This window comes from Podarcis tiliguerta (assembly GCF_965153285.1).
Source record: "Podarcis tiliguerta genome assembly, chromosome: 6".
NCBI lineage: Eukaryota > Metazoa > Chordata > Lepidosauria > Squamata > Lacertidae > Podarcis > Podarcis tiliguerta.
In genome coordinates, this window is record NC_139539.1 from 43324295 (window position 1) to 43345911 (window position 21617).

The 21617-nt window shown below is 41.7% G+C and overlaps 1 protein-coding gene across 10 annotated transcripts in view; it reads right to left on the reverse strand.

Moving 5' to 3' along the window:
* Positions 1-21617, reverse strand: part of PPARD (peroxisome proliferator activated receptor delta) — a 50106-nt gene that overhangs the window by 9919 nt on the left and 18570 nt on the right. For 5 of the 10 annotated variants that reach the window (XM_083445698.1, XM_083445696.1, XM_083445700.1 and 2 more), the window contains one exon: positions 16219-21345. In XM_083445698.1, the coding sequence (XP_083301824.1) occupies positions 18973-21333 (2361 nt within the window). In that variant the 5' untranslated portion in view covers positions 21334-21345 and the 3' untranslated portion in view covers positions 16219-18972. Of the gene's footprint in view, positions 1-1536; positions 1689-4342; positions 4583-14909; positions 21346-21617 lie in introns of those variants that run through there. The other 5 variants (XM_083445702.1, XM_083445703.1, XM_083445705.1 and 2 more) reach the window with 3 other exon arrangements.

A 21617-nucleotide genomic window follows, 5' to 3' on the forward strand; every position in this document is an offset into this window, starting at 1 on the left:
TTTAATTTTTACTTTATTTTGTTCAACTGAAATATTCTCAAAAAAAAAAAATTTTTTTTTTAACATACACATGGAGAAAAGAATAGTACAAGGAGGAAGAGAGCCTAAACATAATTGTCCCATGTAAAAAACAGCAAAAAGCAGACTTGTAGTATAGCAAAGATCCAGCAGGGGGATATGAATAAACAAATCCAGCTTTTCAACATCCTTGTCTCTCTCGCTTCAGCTTCCCCTCCCCCGCCCCCTTTGGATAATTCTGGCATCACTTAGACATTGAATAACTCATCTCCTTTAGCATTCTGCGATTCCAACAGCCAGCCAAATGATCAGGAGCAGAATGCGTTCACAGGTGTCCCGTGAAGTATGTCAGCCAAAGATTATGTCTAAAAGTAATATCTATGTTCTCAAGGAGACCAGAGTTGATGGAGAATAGTGACAGGGAAGAAGGGTAGAGAAGATGTAAAGCAGGAAAATGTCCCAGGCAAAACTCATGTGCATATTAGGGACAAATTCCAGAAGGGTGTCCACGTTAGTCTGTGGAGCTTAGGAATATTACTACCAGTCCATTTCAGGGGATATTGTTACTTCATGTCCTCAGAATGCAGCACCTTGTTAATACTGTTTGCAGAATAGTGCTTTTGTTCTGCGCTATCAGAATAAAGGCTGGTCTTATACCATTGTTCCAGTTGTGGGTTAGAGATACTTGCATCTTTAACCTCTGAAGAAAAGATTCCGTTTCCTTCCATAATTTACTCACTGAAGCCTCCTAGAACCTTGTGATTAAAGGAGTAGCTAAAACGTGGCCCTTGTAGATCTACTATAACATGTGTATGTCATACAATATATGGCTAATAAATCATGCTTTGAGGAATGAAGGGGCTAAAATAAATGCATAGTTAAATGCAGTTAGAACTCAAAACGACAAGCAGAAGTAAAATTTGGCACGTAATTAGAACTGAATACACTTGGGTCAGACCAAAAGATGATGAACACAGACTTTTCTAATCAATGTGCTTAGGTCAGGGGTTTTTAGCAGCACAGACCAACACATTTCTAGGTTAAAGAAAGAAAAAAGGAACTGGTTTGATGTCCTGTCTTGGGAAATGAGGCAATCTATTCTTGTTAGAAAAGGAGCAAGAAGCAGGGCAAAAGTTTACCAACAGGGGAAGAGAACATTAAATATAAGAACTGGTATCTTTGTATTTGTTGCTTAATCTTTTGTGCATTGTAGTGGTAGCTTGTTAAAACTTTATAGTCATTTGAATTTTCCTGATCAGTCACTGCCTGGTTCGGTTGGTGAAGAGGCTCCTATGGACTCTATAAATGTATGACTTCAAACACGGTGGTAAGAGTCTTGAAGGAGGGTGCTAAAGCCACAAAATCTAATACCTTCCGGGTGTTGTTAGACAACAACTCCCAGGAGCCCTGGTCATCATGGCCAATGACCTGGGATGATGGGAGTTGTAGTAACATCTGGAGGGTCACAAGTTAACCACCCCTTCTGTATAGAGTTTGTACATTGCATATTGTCCATACCTTGCAACCCTCACATGCATGCACTCCATAGTGGAACCCCGATGCCTTATCACCACAGACCCTGCACTCTACATTCAGACTTCCTGAGGTTGCCTCATCACAGCCCATTTGGAGTTGGTCTGACAGAGAAGGTGAAGAACTCTGGGAAAGATCTAACAGGGAAACAAAAACAAGAAGTCATTGCATTGCCGTTCTGCCCCAGACACATAGCATCTCTACAGCACAACTTCCTTATCCATACTTTGCATTTTCCCCAGATGCAACCAACCAGTTTGCATTTGTAAAGCACTGGGTTTCATAGAAAGTCCAGCTTCAGCCTGTATTTGATGCAAACTTACCACTGTGCATAACATGCTTGTCATTTTCTTCACTGGTTATTTCATCCTTCCAGTTCACAAAATCTAGCAATGCATTAGAATCCAGCAGTGCTATGGCATCAGAAACCCCCCCCCCCCAAAGCACAGAAGGTTTAAGTGTCTGAAACCAACACTCTTCAACACATGAGACCACAGAACTGCTGTTCAGAATGGAATTTATTGCCACTGCTAGCAAGAGAATCTCTCTTCTCAGTTTGGGCATGTTCTGGGTGCCTTCATATTTCCTTTTCATACCCCGGTCAGGCAAAATCATTTGTTATTCAGTAGAATCACTGAGTCTTTGACAGCCTTGTTTTTCAATGAATTAGTTCACAAAAACATCAAAAGAAGGCAACTCAGGTATCTCTACAGGTCACTGGCAAAGCTATGGCATAACACCTGAAAGTGACCAACATAAAATATTCAGAGGAAAACTTTCCCACCATTCAAGTCCACAAAACTGAGGGTGGATTTACCCAAAGTTTGTGCCAGAAATACACTTGAAACTTTAGCCCAATAAGTTAACTTGCCTTCCCTCACACTCATGATCACTTCAACATTCTTTTCTGCATCTGTTGAAAGGTTAATTCAAATAACTTCTCTTATTCTGGATATGTTCACACATGCCTCTTTATGTGAGACCAGCAAGTATTAATATAGCACCATACTAACGTCAGCACTGTTTCTCTTAAGATCATGTCCAAACATAAGTTAAGGAGAGCAATTACAGTGGATTTTCCCCAATAGGATGAGCCCTGCTGCCTTTCCCCTTTAAATCATAAATGACAGATGCACACATTGGTAATCTGAATCCTGATTTAGTTAACAGATTTGCCCCTCCCCAATATTTCAGATCATCTTTTAAAATGTATTCTTTTGAAAGCAACACATGTCCATTTAGTAATTTAAAATGTTCATTCATCATCTATGTTTTGTTAGGGGCAATCAGTTTAAGAGCTGAGAAAGTAAAGCAGGGATGGGAGGTAGGTGGGTTTGTGATGTAACAGGCACCAGCCAACTAGTGCTGTACGCAGGTAGCTAAGCCAGTATTCTCTGAACTCCCCCTTGAACAGAAAATTATTTGTTTGCACTCACCATATTCTACAGTTTTCACAAAATTTATTAATCCTGTTTTCTTCCTGTTTTGCTCACTTTCAGTGAACACTGTAAAGTTCTGCTATGCAAACTCCCTTGCTCAACAGCAACAGAGAGGAGAGACAACAGAACATACAGTAATGAATTCCTGTCCAGGCTGATTAAACCATCTGTGTCCTGTTGCATGACTACTTGCACGGTTCCCTGTGCTAGGGGAGTTCAGAGCAACTGGTGCTGTCTTTGATAGACAGGATGTGGGTGGCATCAGTTATTGCATGCCTGAGGAGTAACATGAAGGTGAGGCTTGGATTAGGTGCAAAGGAAATGTAGTTTACAGAGGAGCTTCAGCAGAGAGGGAGCTATAAGCAGAAGAGAGTAAGATGAAAGAGGGTCACAGACAAAAACATTAACCTGAAATGTGAGAATTCCTTGCATGATGAGTGATAGGAAAGCAGTGTTGGGGCATTAAGATGAGGGGAGCCATAATCACAGCAAGAGAGGCAAAAATATTATCTTAGTGGGGGTGTTTCCAAACTGTCTCACATATGAGAAAGCAAAGGGAAGCCAACAAGCAGAAGTCCAAACCAGAAATGACCAGCTGGTGCCCTGTGGGCCAAATCCAAGTCCTATCTAAGCCTGATAGATATCTGTCAAAACCGTGGATAGTTTTTACAACATCAGCCAAGTACTTGACCAATAGCATCAATAAGAGGAAGCATCAGCAGAATGACCATAGCCTGGCTATAAGAAGAGCATTAGAAGGAGCTGAATATCACCCCATGGATGTAGTGTGTGAGCATGTGACAGTGAAAGAGAGCATGGGAAGAATGAGAAGCTGAATGGAAACACTAGAAATCCCATTTTCACCATGGCCAGTCAGAGACATCAGCAGATGCACAGAAGGAAATGTCAGTGAGATGTTCAAACATGGGACTTGACAGAAAGTGAAAAGAGGGATGGAAATAATAAATAAATACAGGAGTCACGTAAAGGTGGCAGTTCAAACTGAAAGTACAAGCATGAACACACAGTAAGAGTATTGCAAGATGGAAGAGGCTCAGAACTGAGCCTGCAGGACATCTGCAGGGAGGAGTGATCAAGAAAGGGTGAACGTCTAAACAGAGGGAGAAAAGGAGAACAAAAACAAAAAACCATAATCAGAGACAAGAGATAAAGAGTGTTGTGGAAAGGAAAAGAGGTACTGAGACAACTAGCTTGGGGTGGGGAATCAGCATAAAAGAATGAATTTGTCATATTGTGACAAATTTGCCTACTGAGGGGAAAGCTCACTGTAAAAGCCACCTATTGCTGCTTTAAAAATGTGTTGGATGCATTAGCCTGCTTCCCCAACCTACCTGTGTAGCTGATAGAAGGTGCTGAATTATCTGGTCCTTCATTTGGGTCTGAGGTTCCACCTACTGCCGTCAGTGCCTCTTCCTCTTCCTCCTCCTCTTCCCTGACCTCAGGTACTTCCTCCTTTGGCTGTTGCATAACTGATCACCACCCTTCAGTGCCCAGACTGCAGTCCCTGTCATAGCTCTGGCATCATCCACGTCTGTCTGGAAAAGGGCCCCTATCAGGCTGTTCCTGCTAGCCTTCAAGGAAGAGAAGGAAAATGTTAAAGAGCATTGACAGGGAAACATTGTGCTATGGAGTCTTAGAAGGCCAATGGACCACTGTGTATATAGGGATTGGTAATCTGTGCTAAGACCACAAGCTCTGCACTCAATGCAAACTAGGCAAATGTATTCCAATGGCAATGTGCCGATTTTCACAGGCTTGGGATGTGATGGCAAAGACAGCTGTCCTCAAACTCAAGGACAGAGGAGTACGGGCCACTCAAGGTTGTATAAGGAAAGGAATAGGAAGCTACGAAAAATACAAGTGCCTTCCCATCGGTCATGGGACAATCACTTTAATCTCTGAACTGTCAACAAGCACAGAACTCTGCAAAAAATTTCCCCTCCGCATAAACACAAGGTGCTCACAATCTCCAGTGTGTTGAGCATTTTACAGAATGTTTCCATATCCTGGTCACCTTCCCTCTTAAGACCAATTCACATTGTATCTGCTGTGTACATATTCCATTTCCTGGCCTTCCTTAGGAATGGATTGCATGGGGAAACAAGATACGATCCAGGAAAGAACAACTATGGCCAGCAACTTTTCCCATAATCACAGTGGCACTATTTCCAGTCACTACAATCATGGGAACTGCTGACAATCACATCCTTGAGTATCCACCTCATACATTATGTTTGTCCATGTGACGGTTTGCTGAGGAATAGACTACTTGTATGTACATAAACCACACTGCATAATCTGCCCCTCAAAGAGATGTTACTATTTCTCTATATGCTGAGGGATTTGCTATTCAATGCAGTTGCTGAGGCTGCAATTTGAAGCACAAGACCAAGCAGAGGGTGAGAGGGCTTAACCCTTTCCTCTATTTTTCTATGGTCTATTTTTCTGCCGAATGTCCTCCCCCTCAAGTTCTCCCCTCCCCAAGAGTCATCTTCAGATTGCTGCCCCAGCAAGCTGCATTATATGAAAAACAATAAAAGTATATCAGAACTGCTCGTAACATCCTATGTATTTATGTCTAATTCGCTCAGAAGTCTCTTCATTTTTTGTATTTGAGCAATATCTTCGATAGAATTTCTTTGGATTTTAGCCTTAAAAACACACAGCCTTTCAATAGGCTACAATGATGTAGCCATCATCATCCTCTGCCCTTCACTAGCAGGTCCCAGGACAGGTTACAACAATTTAGATTTTTAAATTAAAACAGAGTACAATCACAGGAACAGAGTGGGCCCTGAAAACACCTATCTCAGGTGTTACAGGCTAGGGTAAAGAGGTACGTGTTCAGCATTTGCTGAAAGCTGTCAAAGAAGCCAGAAGGAAATTCCACAACTTAGGGAATGCTGCAGAGAATCCATTGAAATTCATTCTATGCACAAAGAGTCTTGCGGCACCTTAAATACCAATTTTTTTTTATTGTGGCATAAGCTTTCATGGACTAGAGCCAACTTCATCGGATGCATACACAATTTGGTGTGAAAGAAAATAAATGTAAGGCTGAACAGTAAAGAAATGCAAAAATTCAGTACAAGACCTTAAAATGTATGCAAACTGACCCTTCACAGCATCAGTAATTGGTGATAACACAATAATATTAGCACCTGTAATCAATACCTGTAGTGTGAAAGGCAATAATTGTTCTCCAAATGAATGGAGAAGTTGCAATTCAGCAGTTACCTGAGGATTGCGTACATGACAACTGTTTACTCAAAGCTGCCTTAGGAACCCATCTGCAGTATCATATCACTTTAAACCACAGATTTAAACCCCACAGATTTATTTCTGCTGTGTAAAGGTTTTTAGAACAGCCCCACCTGCCACACATGCATACTTGTCTTTGGCAAAATACTCATGCCGATATGGATTCAGTATCAGAATGGAACAGCTAACTTTGCTGGGAAGTTTTGCTGAAAGTTTTACCATGGACACACAGTTCTACTTCTATTAGGTACCCTTGCCCGTACGGGCCAGTCGTGTCCGACTCTAGGGTTGTGCGCCCATCTCACTTAAGAGGCCGGGGGCCAGCGCTGTCTGGAGACACATCTGGGTCATGTGGCCAGCGTGACGAAGCTGCTCTGGCGAGCCAGCACCAGCGCAGCACACGGAAACGCCATTTACCTTCCTGCTATAAAGCGGTACCTATTTATCTACTTGCACTTAGAGGTGCTTTCGAACTGCTAGGTGGGCAGGAGCTGGGACCGAAAGACGGGAGCTCACCCCGCCATGGGGATTCGAACCGCCAACCATGCGATCGGCAAGCCCTAGGCACTGAGGTTTTACCCACATCCCACGTCCCACCTGCCACACATGCATACTTGTCTTTGGCAAAATACTCATGCCGATATGGATCCAGTACCAGAATGGAACAGCTAACTTTGCTGGGAAGTTTTCTGAGAGTTTTACCATGGACACACAGCTCTACTTCTGTTACCTGTTTTTAATATGTATTTGTTTCTTTATTTAATTTTTAACAAGTCGTGTTTCAGGGCACAAGCACCCTCCTGGCTGAAATAAAAATGATTTAAGCTCTCTCTTAAAAGTTAATAGAAACTGGGACAAACATATCCCATGGAGAAGTGACTTCCAAAGGTACGGGGCTACAGCTGAGAAGGTCCTGTCCCCGGTACCCATCAACCTAACATCTGTCCTGGATGGGCAACAGAGACGGGCCTTTACAGCTGAATGCCTGAGCATGCTCATGTAAGTAAAAATAATCCTTAATATTTGAAGTCCTTCTGCTCTGAAGAATGGAGTGCAAAGGTAGGAAACTATTGCAGGGGGTAGGATAAGGCTTCTGGTTTTAATCATATTTTGGCTGTTAAAAGGCTAGATGAGCACTCTTTTACTAAAGTAATGGGGAGCACTCAAGCTCTTAAAAAGCACGCTTAACACCACAACAGATAAAGCTTCTAAAGAGATCATAGAACAACATAGTCATCACAGGTCGGGACTGATAAGAGCACTGTAACATGCAGGACTAACAGTCATGAAAGACAAGCTGTGGTCATTTGCTCAAAAAGTACAACATCCCTGCCAAAGAAGCACCTGAGGAAAGGCACATGGATCACAAGAAGCAAATGAGCAAAAACTTGTTTGTCTCACACAAAAATGATAATTTGGAAAGGAGGCTTTAATATTCAAACAATTGAATATTTACTTAAATTTATCAAGGTTAAGAGCACCATCCCTGCCAGTTAGGCTATGGATGCATGCACTTAAGAGTGGAATCTTCACTTGCATTTATAAGACAGGAGGTTATATGAGTTGAGGGAAGCAGATACTGGTATATATAGATGCAGTTTCACTTTGCTTCTGAAGCAGTTTGAAATCAAGGTGCTTGCAATATACTTAAATTGAACACCTATATATTTGTACAGACGAAGTAGGTCAAAAAAGAAATCCGTGGAAGGACAGGCATCAAAAGGTCTCTAGAACTGACACTGTTTACTGGGTCCCCAACACACTTCATTTATTTACAGGAGTTAATAAATCCAGCACAAAATTGCATCTAGACATTTCATGACTAAAACACAGACAGTATCAGACAAAAGACACAGGCTAGCTATCAAATTTCAATCATATACTGAGCTGTCAAGAAATAGCTAGCACCACTGATTACTTGCTGGAGTCACAACCTCTCCAGCTCAGCTGGGATCACACCACTTTTGATGATGTTTTGTTTTTATTCAACATGTTGTAACCAATCCTCCTTTTTGCTGCCAAAATCACCTCAGTGCTTTCTTACTGTAAGCAGATGCTGAGCCTGATCCAGGCACAAGGAGCAATAACAAGAAGATCTGCTGAGCATTCCTGTCTTGCGACAGAACGACAATCAAGCCACACCCTCACCCTACCTAATTGAGCAAATGGGAGTCAATTGTAATTAAATCATCATCATCATCAACATATACACCACGAAATAAAACTGAAGGATAAACAAAACAAAGCAAAGTAAAACAAAACTGAAGGACAGCATACAAATACCACGCAGAAGACTTCACTGCTATTTATAAGCCCACCTGCCTTATACTGTAATCTCAGTGCAATATATTGATCAGACTTAGTGGCACAGGTGTTAGATATTTCATGGCCAGGTATGCACCTTTTAAATTCAAAACCTTGATATATAACTGCTGTGCACTTAACCCTGTGGCAGAAGCTGCTATCAGATACAACAAAATGGTACCAAGCTTACAAAATATGCTATAATGCTGGGGAAAATATTCAGCCATTAAGCAATCAGTACCTTGCATCTGGGCAGTGGTACACTGATGAGAACAAAATCTAAATTCCCTATTATAGAAATGTGCCTTCTTTCTAGCCTGACCTTCCTAGGGTTGGATACATCAAAGAAGAGTTTCAGGGAAACGTGTTGTAAATTTTGTATGAGAATTCGTGTTGGCAAAAACTTGACTCCACAGTGCCATCTGGTATCACAGTGTTATAATGCATATAATGCATATACAACACATATAAAACAAAAAAGTTGTGCAGTAGCACCTTAGAGACCAACTATGTATATTCTGGGTATAAGCTTTCATGTGCATGCACACTTCTTCAGATACATGCACACAAAAGTTTATACCCAGAATATACATAGTTGGTCTCTAAGGTGCTACTGGACAATTTTTTTACTTATTTTGACTGCGTCAGAGCAACACGGCTACCTACCTGAACATATAAAATGCTTTTTCTTTACCAATCTAGCTGAGACCTAAGTTTTAGCAGCCAGCCAACTGATCATATTATCCTTCTGTCTGCTATGTTAAATGATTTCTCTCTAAGAACATTCACACCAGTGTTCTGCCTTCTAAAGAGGTGAAAAAGAAACATCTACTGGCTGGTTGCTGATGCAAAATGATTTGGTGGCACTGAGCCCAGACCTTAGTAGAAAGGTTGTATCACTAAATAACACCTCCTCTAGTAGATATTATCTGATTTTCCTCCTAGACATCTACCAGCTGAAAAACTAAGGCTAAAGTAAGATATTGAAATTGAATTTCTCAGAGTGGACAGCTGAAACATGCTATTTTATCAAGAGAAGGAAAACGTATTTACATATACTTAATGCTCTCTACAGAATCCTAGCTCATTACCAACTAACAAGCTATCCATTTCATAAGTAAATAACATTTCATACCTAGGTCAATGCAGCCAAACTATCATTGCAAAGTTTCCAGACAGAACTGTAAGATGGGCTATTTTCCCATATCTTCCTGTTTCTATGATTAACCATACCCAGAATGTCTAACCCAGGAAGCAAAGGGGGAGGGAGTAAGAACATTGTAAGTTGAATCTGTAAGGCCCTGCCCAAGGACATCAAACATACTGACCCTTTTAGCAAACATAAGACATAACCCTGAAGAGGAGTCTCGCCATGAGAAATCACTCTCATTCTTTTGTATGTATTTTTTTTTTACAAATGCATCACCATCATGATGAAAAATAGCAGTAAGAATGGCTTTCCACTGAATTCATCCTGAGTCAAGAAGTGTGCCAACTCATGCAAATAATCAGCAGCTCCGTTCGTTGTGAGCATTGCATCAATTCTGATGCCTGGCCAAGCAGGGATATTTAATACCCAAGCCCCTTTCTTTCTTAGAGCAATTAAGTTAAAAGTGGTGGTGGGGGGGTGTAATTAAGAAAACATATTTTTATAGTTAAAGAAATAAGGGGGGGTTGGGGGGGGAGATTGTGCAGCATAACATTGATTTCTATGAGTAAAGTTTTCTACTTATCCACTCCCCCCTCCCCTGTGCTCCAGAACTGCGGGCAGATGTTTGTGTGAATCTAAAGCAGAGATTTGCTGTATGAGGATTCAGAGTGCAAGAGAGAAACAAAAATGAAGTATGCAATAGATGGAGAGGCAGCCCTTTGGATGCTAATCCTTTTGCCTGCCTTAGGGATGCTGTTTCCATGCAGCCATTTCAGTGTTTCCTGGAGATACGCATCTGAGCCAAAGAGAGGTTTTGAAAGCTGTGTTCAAGGGTAATAATAATAGCAAAGATACTTCTAACAATAAATGTACAGAACAGACTCCTTAAAACAGCTGGAGAAAACTGAACATCTCTTTGGTGGAGAGTTCAGTTCTATCAGCTGGGTTGCATCCTGCTACTTTTATACATGAAGAACTCACAGCGCTAAGTAGCACACAGTTAATGGAAAAGTTCTACATTAGAATATGAGAGATCAAGGAAGTTGTAGGAAAGCAATCATATGGCTATATAAAAAGCTACAGATGTAAGTGCTGAAAAATAAAACTGACACCCAAATCCTCTCAACTCTATTTCTAAAAGTGACTGTGTGAGACACAGTGAACAATCTTAAAAGCATTTCAGATCCTTGAGGAAAAGTGTGGGTGCGTTTGTATGTGTCATACAAGCACAAACACTTGCTTCTGCCTGTATTTACAAAAATAAATGCAGGATCGCTTCTTTTCTTGCTCAGAGCTTTTGTTCTATGCATTTATCTATGTTAGGGATCAAAGAAGGTGCCTCCCAAGGTTCTGCTCAAACAACATTTGTTTTCATTTACAGTGAAATCATGTGAAAGAAGTGAGAAAAATAATAAAGCATGCTTTTAAACAAGTGAAGAGAGCTCCCCTTTAGTGCCTTATAAAAGGAAACTGAGACCCCATTCAATGCAGTGTTATCCTTGGCCCTCTTCCCCACACTTGCACTGTAGGAAATGGCACACACAGAGGAAAAACCATTCACTGTAGTTTGAAAGTAATGAAGTGAATCCGGTTTTTAATACCTGCATAAAAAATGAATGCAAGACGTTCAGGAAAAGCATCTGGTGCAGGGTTGAGATTAAGCTAGGCATGGAAAGGCATATACTAAAGCACATACAGTCACTCCATTCCCAATTAGACTTCTCTCATCTTTAAACTCCATCAGAGCAATGGGGCTTGGGTATTTTATTTTAGAAGGATTATGCCCCTGTTCACTTTCTTTACAATATGCCAGGACTCAAATATAATGTGCTGTCTCTGCTGGATACAAATCTATTCCTTTCAGTAAGCCCAAAACAACATTAAAGCTTGTTGACTGCTAGCTATTTAAGTAGAACAAATATTGTCCACCCACTTTGAGGGATTAATTTCCCCTATGAAAAACAGTGCATGTCAAACCTCCAGGACCATTTGGTGCAACTTTAAGGCTCATGATCATGGCTACCTTCAGGATCCTGGTTTCAGATTTCTCTGAAGATCAGTTGCTGGGAATCACAAGCAGGAGAGTGCTAATTCACTCATCTCATGCTTGTCGGCTTCCAGATTAGAGGTATTATGGTTTCAATAAAGAATCCTTTTCTGAAAATAAAATTTTCAGAATTTTGGGGACTGTTATCTTACCTGCACTGCAGACAAAATCTGCAACACTGCTCAAGTCTCTGGTAAAAGTTCACACTTTGTCCTAAACTGGCATCAGTTATAAAGCACACAATCCTAACACTTAACAATATTTCTCATTGAAATCAATGAAAGTTACCTTTAAACAAGATGCTTCAAATCAGGCTGCAAGTGTTCCGCATGGTTACTGCGCCTATAACACTTTATCCAGATCTCTGAAAATCCCATATTCATACAACTGTGTTTTTGTTGCAACACCCTGCATTCCGAAGATGGCAGGGGGATTTGTTTCCTGTGGAATTAGCACTCGCTTAAAAGCCTCACCCATTTCAGCAGATGAAAGCAAGACCAGCCGTCATCCTAAGTAAAGCTAACACAGCAACTCGGAAAGCAGCTGTTAGCAGTAGTAAGTAATCAAAACAGAGTGAAGGAAGCAGAGAGCAGCACAAACACAAAGGAACATTGTGCCCATAAGGCGATTCAGGGGTTGGCTCCAAGGACACAAAATGAAAGGGTGTGTTTTTTTTAATTGACTATATAAAATGAGTGGGGAAGGGAAGCTTTCTGCTACTGTCAGCGAGCAGCATTAGGATAACAATTGTGAAAATGCTCCAGGGAGGCTCACTCAAGTTCCTAACAGACTGTGCCCACATCACCAACATCATGACCAGGACAAGATCTCATTTAAGAGCATTAGCGTTGAGAACATTCTCCTCCTTCATTCTGTCTGAGATTTTATCTGCTCTCTCTCTCTCTCTCTCTCTCTCTCACACACACACACACACACACACCCTGTGTCTTTGGCAGATTGGAAACTGAAGCCACAATCAGCATTTCTATTGTCAAAAGAAAGGTGGTGGGAGTCATCGGCTCATGCCACTAGTAAAATCAAAATAAAGCGCAGGTGCACAAATTCATGCTAAATAACTGTGTGGTCTCTCTTCAATAACTTTACCAGCCTAGCTAAGCAACTTTTGCATACGTTCAATTGCTGGATTTTGACTCACTACCTCCTTGAGGTTCTACAGAAAAAGAGAATATGTGTAAGTATTTGTGGCTCTTACTGTCTCTTCCTAGTTTTCTCCTCCTAGTTACTGAAGAGAATATGCTATGCACATTCCATATGTCAGCTGAATATTTGATTTATTGTATTTCCATGCTGCTTTTCATTCAAATGAATCTTAAAGCGGCTTGTTGTTGTTGTTTAGTCGTTTAGTCGTGTCCGACTCTTCGTGACCCCATGGACCAGAGCACGCCAGGCACTTCTGTCTTCCACTGCCTCCCGCAGTTTGGTCAGACTCATGTTTGTAGCTTCGAAGACACTATCCAACCATCTCGTCCTCTGTCGTCCCCTTCTCCTTGTGCCCTCCATCTTTCCCAACATCAGGGTCTTTTCCAGGGAGTCTTCTCTTCTCATGAGGTGGCCAAAGTATTGGAGCCTCAGCTTCACAATCTGTCCTTCCAGTGAGCACTCAGGGCTGATTTCCTTCAGAATGGATAGGTTTGATCTTCTTGCAGTCCATGGGACTCTCAAGAGTCTCCTCCAGCACCATAATTCAAAAGCATCAATTCTTCGGTGATCAGCCTTCTTTATGGTAAAGCGGCTTACAAACAATAAATAACAATGACATAATAAAAATCACAAATGCAGCATAAATCATATAAAATAATTAACAAATCATCTCTAAAACAATTACAATCTATAAAACACTATTAACAGAGCAGCAACTAAAGAATTAAGCTAAACATCACAATTACAGCAAAAGGCATATTATATGATTAACAATCAATACAGCATTTATAATCTATAAAACAATATTAACATCACCAACAAAACAGCAACTAAAAAAACAAGCTAAGCACTACTAGGTTCATGCAGACACTCTGCATGCCTCCATGATTCATGATCCTTCATTCTATTTAGTTCATTAAAATACACATAAAATACCCATAATGCCCGTTGTTAAGCTGGCTCAGCCAGATGCTGTGCTGGCTGGGGTCCTCAGGTTGTGGACCATGATGGAGATGGTGGGACTCTTGAGCCTACTGCCAGTGGAAACCCACATTGCTCTCAGTAATCAGGGGGTTGACTCCTACTTGAGGAAGCCTGAGACAAGCCTATCCCTCGGGGCAGCGAATCATGACTGCAGAGGCCAACCAGGAAGTCCAGAAGTGCCTCCACGCTCAGGATGCTCATGCTGCAGCCCATCCACCAGCAGCTGCTCCAGCATCTTCAGCTGCACCTTGGCCAACAAGTGCTAAACTTGGTTCATGTACGCAACCAGCCCTGGGTGTTGGCAGCTGCCTTTCTTGCCATCGCATTCAATCTTTGGTCTGAAGGTTCTGCTGCTATTTTTTTTCAAAAAAACTTCATTATGTAGAGCCTTCCCACTGCTCTTTGGCTATTGCTAATCTTGGACAGTACTTCCAAGTACTTCCTAGTAATCAGTTTGGCTGATTGCAACAGGTTACAGTGCTTCTGTGTCGTTGTCTTCTTCTTCTCTGCTTCCTTGGGCTATACTAGCTTTGGCTCAGGTCTCTATTGTCATTTCCTCCAGCTCCTATTCCACTTCCTTGTAAATTGTAAGTTGGACTGAACAGTCAGAATTTGGCTCACCTTGAATTTCATGCCTAGATTATCTTTCATTGGAAAAGTCACTTGCCTTGTGCTGTGATCTTGCTTTCATTAACCATATTTCTAAAACTAAGAGGTAGTACAGAAATGTTTATATAAATAATGTGCACAATCCCTAGTCTGGAACACAATGAGACTTTCCCTTGAGAGAAACCCTGATTCCAATTCCTTCCATATTGACACCAGGCTGGCTTTGCTAAATACTGAAAGCTGAATTTTGAGGAGTGCGGCCACCTTATTTTTTATTATTGTATACCGCCCTATACCCAGAGGTCTTGTTCCCATGACTTTAGCAGCAACACACAAACATATTTAAAAGAGCTGATTAAGTTTATGCCAGGAAAAGTTACACCTGCTTAACTGTTCACATCCAACTGTTTCTAAAAGCACTGGAACAAGGCCAGTAAAAAGGTTACTGGGTCTCTCCTGCTTTTCCTCCTGCGGTCAGCCATCTCCTTCTTCCTCTGAGTGGAACTTTCCTCCAAGTTGAAAAAAATAAGTGTAGACTTGGCTTCAGCAAGGCAGTGTTTGAGTATGGCCTGCCTATGGTGGTGCCATTTTGCATACTTCATAGTATTACACAGCTCAAGTTATTGTGACACATATACATTTTCTATCTCTGAGTATAAACCTCATGAGAAAAAAATTTAGCAGAGGGGGGCGGCGGTGAGAGGACAATAATCTCTACAATGTTTACAAGTGCAGTGGGTGATAAGAGACTGGTGACCCTTTGAGGCTGATCATGTTTTCAAACCAAATCTCCACAACTGATTTTCTGGTCAGCAATCTAATCACTCCCTCCACTAGCAATCTCAGATTCTGAGTTTTTGTGCAAAGTCACATGCTTTATTCACTACATCTATGCGTGCCCAGGCAAGATGTATCTTATGAGAAATAACACAGAAGTTAGATAGCTAAAATGTAGCATGGAATGTTTCTTCTAGTGTGCCGCTTTTAATCACCATTTGCACAGGAGTATTTTAGAATCTGCCCCGTTTACAGTTTCAGGATTTGCTGGCCACCTCTGCAGAAATTCGTATCTCACATGAAATGCTTAACATGCTCTTTGTGATCCTTCTGCTTCACACAGGAGCCTTTTAGCACTGTCTCTTACTGTTTTTACCGGGCAGTCCCTATATTCTGGTACCTTACCTGCCCCATTTTTGCTTTTGGATAAGATAATGGAAAAAGAGCTGTGGCTCAGTGGTACAGCATCTACTTTGCATGCAGAAGATCCCAGACCCAGATTGGCTTCAGTAATGTTGCCCCATCATTGCCCCACTGAAGTGATTACAACCCAGTGGTAAACATCAGTCAGTCTAGGGGACAGTGACATGCTTCAGGTTGCTGCAATAGTAGTCTAAAATACATGTAATCCCCCTGTAGACTTAAATGCCAAAAGTTCTGAACTGAACTTGCTTTTTTAAAAATATGCTTTTTAAAGTGCTTATGATCTGTTTTCGGATTTCCTGGTGGACTAGCAGCTGTTGGCAATGCCCTCTACTCAAGTGGCACAGTGTTTTGTGAAATAACTTACTATTAAATTATTCAGCTCTTCAAACATCTGGCATGACAGTATGCCTGCATTTTTCTCACCCTATAAAATTAGCACACACTGCTAATTTTAAGTATGGATTGAGTCCATTTAAATCTTTAAATTTGTGGTTGCAATATCTGGCATCAGTACACATTTTATTTTTATAAGGTAGTTTGCCAATTGAATATTTCTGTCCAGGGATCTGCACTAATCCAGCTGGATCCAATTTCCTCCTTTCCCCCCAATAAATTCTATATTTTTGCTACAACACTTGATCCAACCAACAGAACACCCTTTTCACATTATACGTTGCATTTATATAGCACGTATCAAGCATTCAAAGCCTTTAATGTGCATGAGCTCAGGAGTCCTTAAAACTTCCCAGTATAGTAGGCTAGAACTATTCTCTCTTTATTGCAGAAGGAGAGACAAAGAGAAAACAGAGGGTTCCCCTATCGCTCAGGTGAGAATTCAAACTGGAGACTTACTGCATTAGAATAGCCTTCTTAAGACATTCTACTTGTGCGCAGATAACAACATGCAAGTGGGGATGAGAATGCTAGGTTCTGATTGCCCTGTCCATATTTCCCTCTACAAGGGTAATATTCTTAAAAAGCTGTGGGGTGGTTTTTTTTTTTTAATGCTGAAAAAATTGGAGTGCTAAATCATGTAGGAAGCTTCCATGAGTACAGGAGGCTTTCTGCTTCAGATAGCAGCTCATGGAGGCAAGAAGGATGGCAATGGCAGGAGCTTAACACATTTGTCACTCCCTTGTTGCTTTTACAGCAAGAGTAGAACACCTGGAGGGGGATAGTAGCATGAGGCATTACTCCTCAAACTAAATGGAGTACTACTTCCACTATGTCATTCTTACAACAACGCCTTACATCTCTTTGTCTCACTTATGCATTTTACACGATTTCCCTTTTAACCTATAAAGGGAATGTATTTAAAAGCATCCCTTCATAAGGTATTTCTTATGACCAGCACCCATGGCAGATTGCGAGGTTAACAGTGGAGTCCTTGGAAACTCAGAAGAAGCAGCCCAAAGAGGAAGCCATAAAGCAAGGTGAATTAATGGAGAAGAGACACAATATAGTAGGAAGACCTGGTGAGCAAAACCTTGGTGCCCCAAAAGTTTGGGACTCGAATTTAGATTTTCAAAGACTACAGAGGAGCAAGCACCATTCTAGCAGGACATCTATTTCAATTTGTACTCACTGCCATTAAAGGCCACATGTTAGCAGTCCACTACCTACTGTGTGTACACAAACATATGAGGCAGCAGCCAATTCCCAGAACTGAATTTACGAGGAAGGGTCAACAGCTAATGAGTTTATACATTGGTTTATGCCTAGGTTTTATTTTTATTTAAGTTTTTCAGAAAAATAATAATTCCCATTTTTGTTTTTCCAAGTACATTATTTTCAGGTTTGTGTATGAGAGCAGCTGCCACTGTGCTCTTTTGGTACTGTCCCAGACCTTCTCAGGTGGCAAAGCATATCTCTTTGGCAGACAACCAATCATACTGGCTGTAAAACAGGAGGCGCTGCTAAGTGCATGCTACTGCTAGAGATAGCCAGAATGTCTGGAACGTTTCCCAAGGACATTAGACCATGGAACAACATCCCAAGGAATAGGCAAGTTATGGACAGGAGAAATAAATGAAGCCTACAGTGCTTGTATTATGGAATCTCAACTTAAGCTCCATGAATAAAGCTTCTCTGTACTGTATTGCAACTGGTAGAAGAAAAAATTAATAAAGCTCCACGCTCATTTCATTTCAGAGTACAAAGCCCCTAGGGAAATAAAAACAAATGATCCTGGTTATTTCCCAGGTAAAGTACTACTACTGGGTGTGTGGGACTGTGTGCACACGCAAGATAAATAGATTGCAATTGGATACAGAGGATTTTATTTATTTAAAAATATTTCTAGACTACTTTCTATTTAAAAAAACTGAAGTGGTTTACAGTATTAAAACATTAAAAAAACATTTTTATATGCACACATATTAAAAATTCCAGGCTGTATGATCCAGTGTTAATGATCAGGAAATGCAGAACCAATAGGTGTGTTTCAATAAATGCCAGCAGCATGGATGACTCCCATTCAACAGTCTGAATCCAAGGATTCTGTAGTGCAGGGTGGTTAGGGTTAGGCTCTGCCCTTTTCCCCAGCTCTGTGCTTGTGTTATTCATGTATAGGTCATAGCTATGTAGAGCAAGTGCATAGCCAGTGTTCGAAACTCACATTGTTCTAGGCGCCTTTTGCAACAGGGAATTTCTTTAGCTCGAGCAGTTTCTGAGCTCTGGGTACAGTACTGAGCCTAAGATTTCAGATTAAAACTGCAGGAGGACCTTTTTCTGCTTCCCCACTTCCAGCTACTGTCTGAAGCCTGGAGAAGAGACCCTCTTAAGGATATTAGGTGGGTGGGCAGGGGAAGAACTAGACCACATGGAAAATGAACATACAATTTTAGCTGCAGTTCATTCATTTTCAGCTTTGTATTCTTCTTATAAAAAAGCAGGCCTAGACATTCTGTTGTTGTACCCATAACCTAGGATTAAGGTGCCATTTAGCTCATAGCTTTCATATCTCAGTTTCTAAAACTGAGCATAGCCCTTCCATTTATACAGGATCTCATGCACTGGGCTTTCCTTACTGACAACCACACACAACACACCGATCTGTTCCTGTCTTTTCACAGCCATTCAACAGAATGTGACCGTTCTGGAGGTCAAGCATCTTGTCCTTAGCTGCTAGTCCATGTCGGCTTAGCAACTATAAACAGACAAGATGGAAGCTTAAAATCACAATTGTGGTATCTGGCAACGTTCTTCCATTAAAGGAGTGTTTGCTCTGGCAAGTGTTCCCATCACAACCTTCCTCTGGCAGCCTGTATCTGGTTCTCTAAATCATAAAGTCTTTGTGTTTGCCGCCTCATCCAGCCGACCAGCAGCAACAAACTGATCACTAGCGCCACTTGAAATAATAAAATCACCACAATAGGGTGGAGAGCAATATTTAGTACTCCATTTGAACTTGGAGACCATCCAAGAAGCACCTCCCACCAAGCGTGGTCTCCAGCAGATTTAACTGTGGCTACAATCTGAGCAATCTCCCTATTGCTATGCAGAATCTCAAGTGTAGCATTTTCACCCATGTCTTTGATTTTCAACAATTCCTGCTTCAGGGAGGGGTGAGAAAGCAGGTTTTTCAGAGTAGAAAGGCCAAGGCCTAGAGAAATAGGCGAGATTTCTCGATACAAAGAGGGGTAAGCCTTCATGTGCTGCACAGTCCAAACAGGTACCCGAAATTGGAAATCACAGCCTACAAGCACACTAATATTGCAAAAACAACGGTTAAAATAAGGCAGCATAGGCTGGATAACCAGACCATTAATGATTACAAACTCACATGGCGTTCTTACACAAATACAGCCCTTCCCAGTATACACAACAGTAGAACTTTCTTCTTGGATTACATCAAAAGAGCAGTGGGAACTATTCACAAGCTGAGGAGAGAAGCATTCGTGATGTTCTTCTAAACTGCTGTCATCACATACAAAGCCCAAGTTTTCCCTTTTCACACAACCTTGCACATTAACTGTTTGCCAGTCACCATTCCTCATCCGTGCCCACCTATTGGAGTCCCTGGAATACATGACCAAATCCTTGTCAATCTGGAATCCCAAGGGGACCACTGGATAGATTGGGATGATCTGGGTGGCTTCTACGGTTATTAAAAATAACCGCAACATATTCTGGGCAGAATCATAAGATGCATTTAGCAACCTCCACCAAGCCTCCAAGGCTATTTCTCCTGAAGTGAGCTCTGGCCGAATTAAATTGCTCACCTCCATGGGAATGTTTCCCGCCTTGGCCTCTCGAATCATTCCCATGACTACATTCTGTGTGATTGCTTGTGCCTGTTCACATGCTAAAGCCAATGAAACATTGCTTTGGAGGGACTGGATTCCAGACACAATCAACATGCTGTCCTCTTCTAATATTGCTTCCCAGACTGGAAGCACTTTACTGATAGCTTGTGGTTGTTCTGTGAGCTGCAAGAGAGATTTGGTTAATGGAGCAGTCAGTTTCCCTATTTGTTTTGTGGAATATGAAAGTTTATTAGCCAAGACTTCTATGTTGGCTGCATCTATGAAAGAAAGACCTGCCCCTAGGGGCCCAAGCCAATCCATCAGTTCTCTTTTAACCCTTTCCCCATGATGTACTCCATCCCACATTTTAACCCACTCCATCCAACCTCTGTGGCTGACTCCGAGAAAGGGAGCACATTGAGGTGCTCTCTGTGACACATTCAAACCCTCAAAATGAATCTGCACCTCCTTTAGTGAGGTCTGGGGGTGCATGACAATTTGTTCAGGTTGATCTAATTTCAACACATGAGAACCAATGATGGGATTGGTCAAACGGCGAAGTGGGAGGATGTCTGTGATCAGGGGATTAAATGTAAGAATTGTTTTGTTTTGAGAGCCAAATTCTACCCGGTATGAACCTTGCTCACTTATTTCCTCTGTGATGGCAACAAAACCATAGAATTTAAACCTAATAGAGGACATTTGTTGGTCACAGTGTGTCCCCCTGATCGGCACCACCCAGTCTGGTGGCCCCTGTTTAATTAAGTCCATTCCATTTAATTCCCACTCCTGAGATTCCCAATTAACGATTATGCGGGTGATGTTCTTTCCAGAGGGCGAAATCAAGGACAGCTGGAACTGATCTCCAGGAAACCTAGTGTTCTGGGTTCCAACAACAGTTCGCAGATGCAGCGGTGCACCAGGTTTCCATAAAGCAGCAGAAATGAGGGCAACATCGCATGAACCATCCTGGATGCTGCTGCTTTCGGCTGAACGAGAATCCAGGTGTGTAGGCAAAGGTCGGCAAGAAACAGGAATGCGAACACTTGAACTGGCCGTCTGCATGCTGTAACAAAAATGTCCAACTTCTCCACTGGTCTTGAGGGTGCAATTGGCTATGTCTCTCCAGTGGCAGCTGATTGAGTCTGAGACGGCATGGAACATGTAGAAGCTCTGGAACACTCCAGGGTTGGATCCATTGGCATACAATCCATGCATGCGACAAAGCAACCTTGCTTCAGCTACTCCTCCTTTTGGCAGACAGGCCCACAACTTCACAGGGATGGCAGACACATTCGGGCTGGCAGAAACAACCATCCATCCGTTCCCCAGGAACAGCAGCAAAGGCAACAACATCCTGGAAAACACCTGAGAGAAAGAGAACAGAAAAAGGATCTCCGAAACCCCAGTTGCCTGGGTATGCATCACTACTGCAACTCCAGTTCTTTGATGAGGCATCATTCACAAGTGCAGTATCCATGAAAAAGAAAGGACTGCTGGTCCAAGTTAGCAATCAGAATGGCTACTAAGTGATGGACTGGATTCATATTGAGACCAAGAATCCTGGGGGTATATATTTCCGCTCAGAAAACAGGTTATAACAAGGGACTAGTGGCCCACCTGAAATACATGCCAGTGGC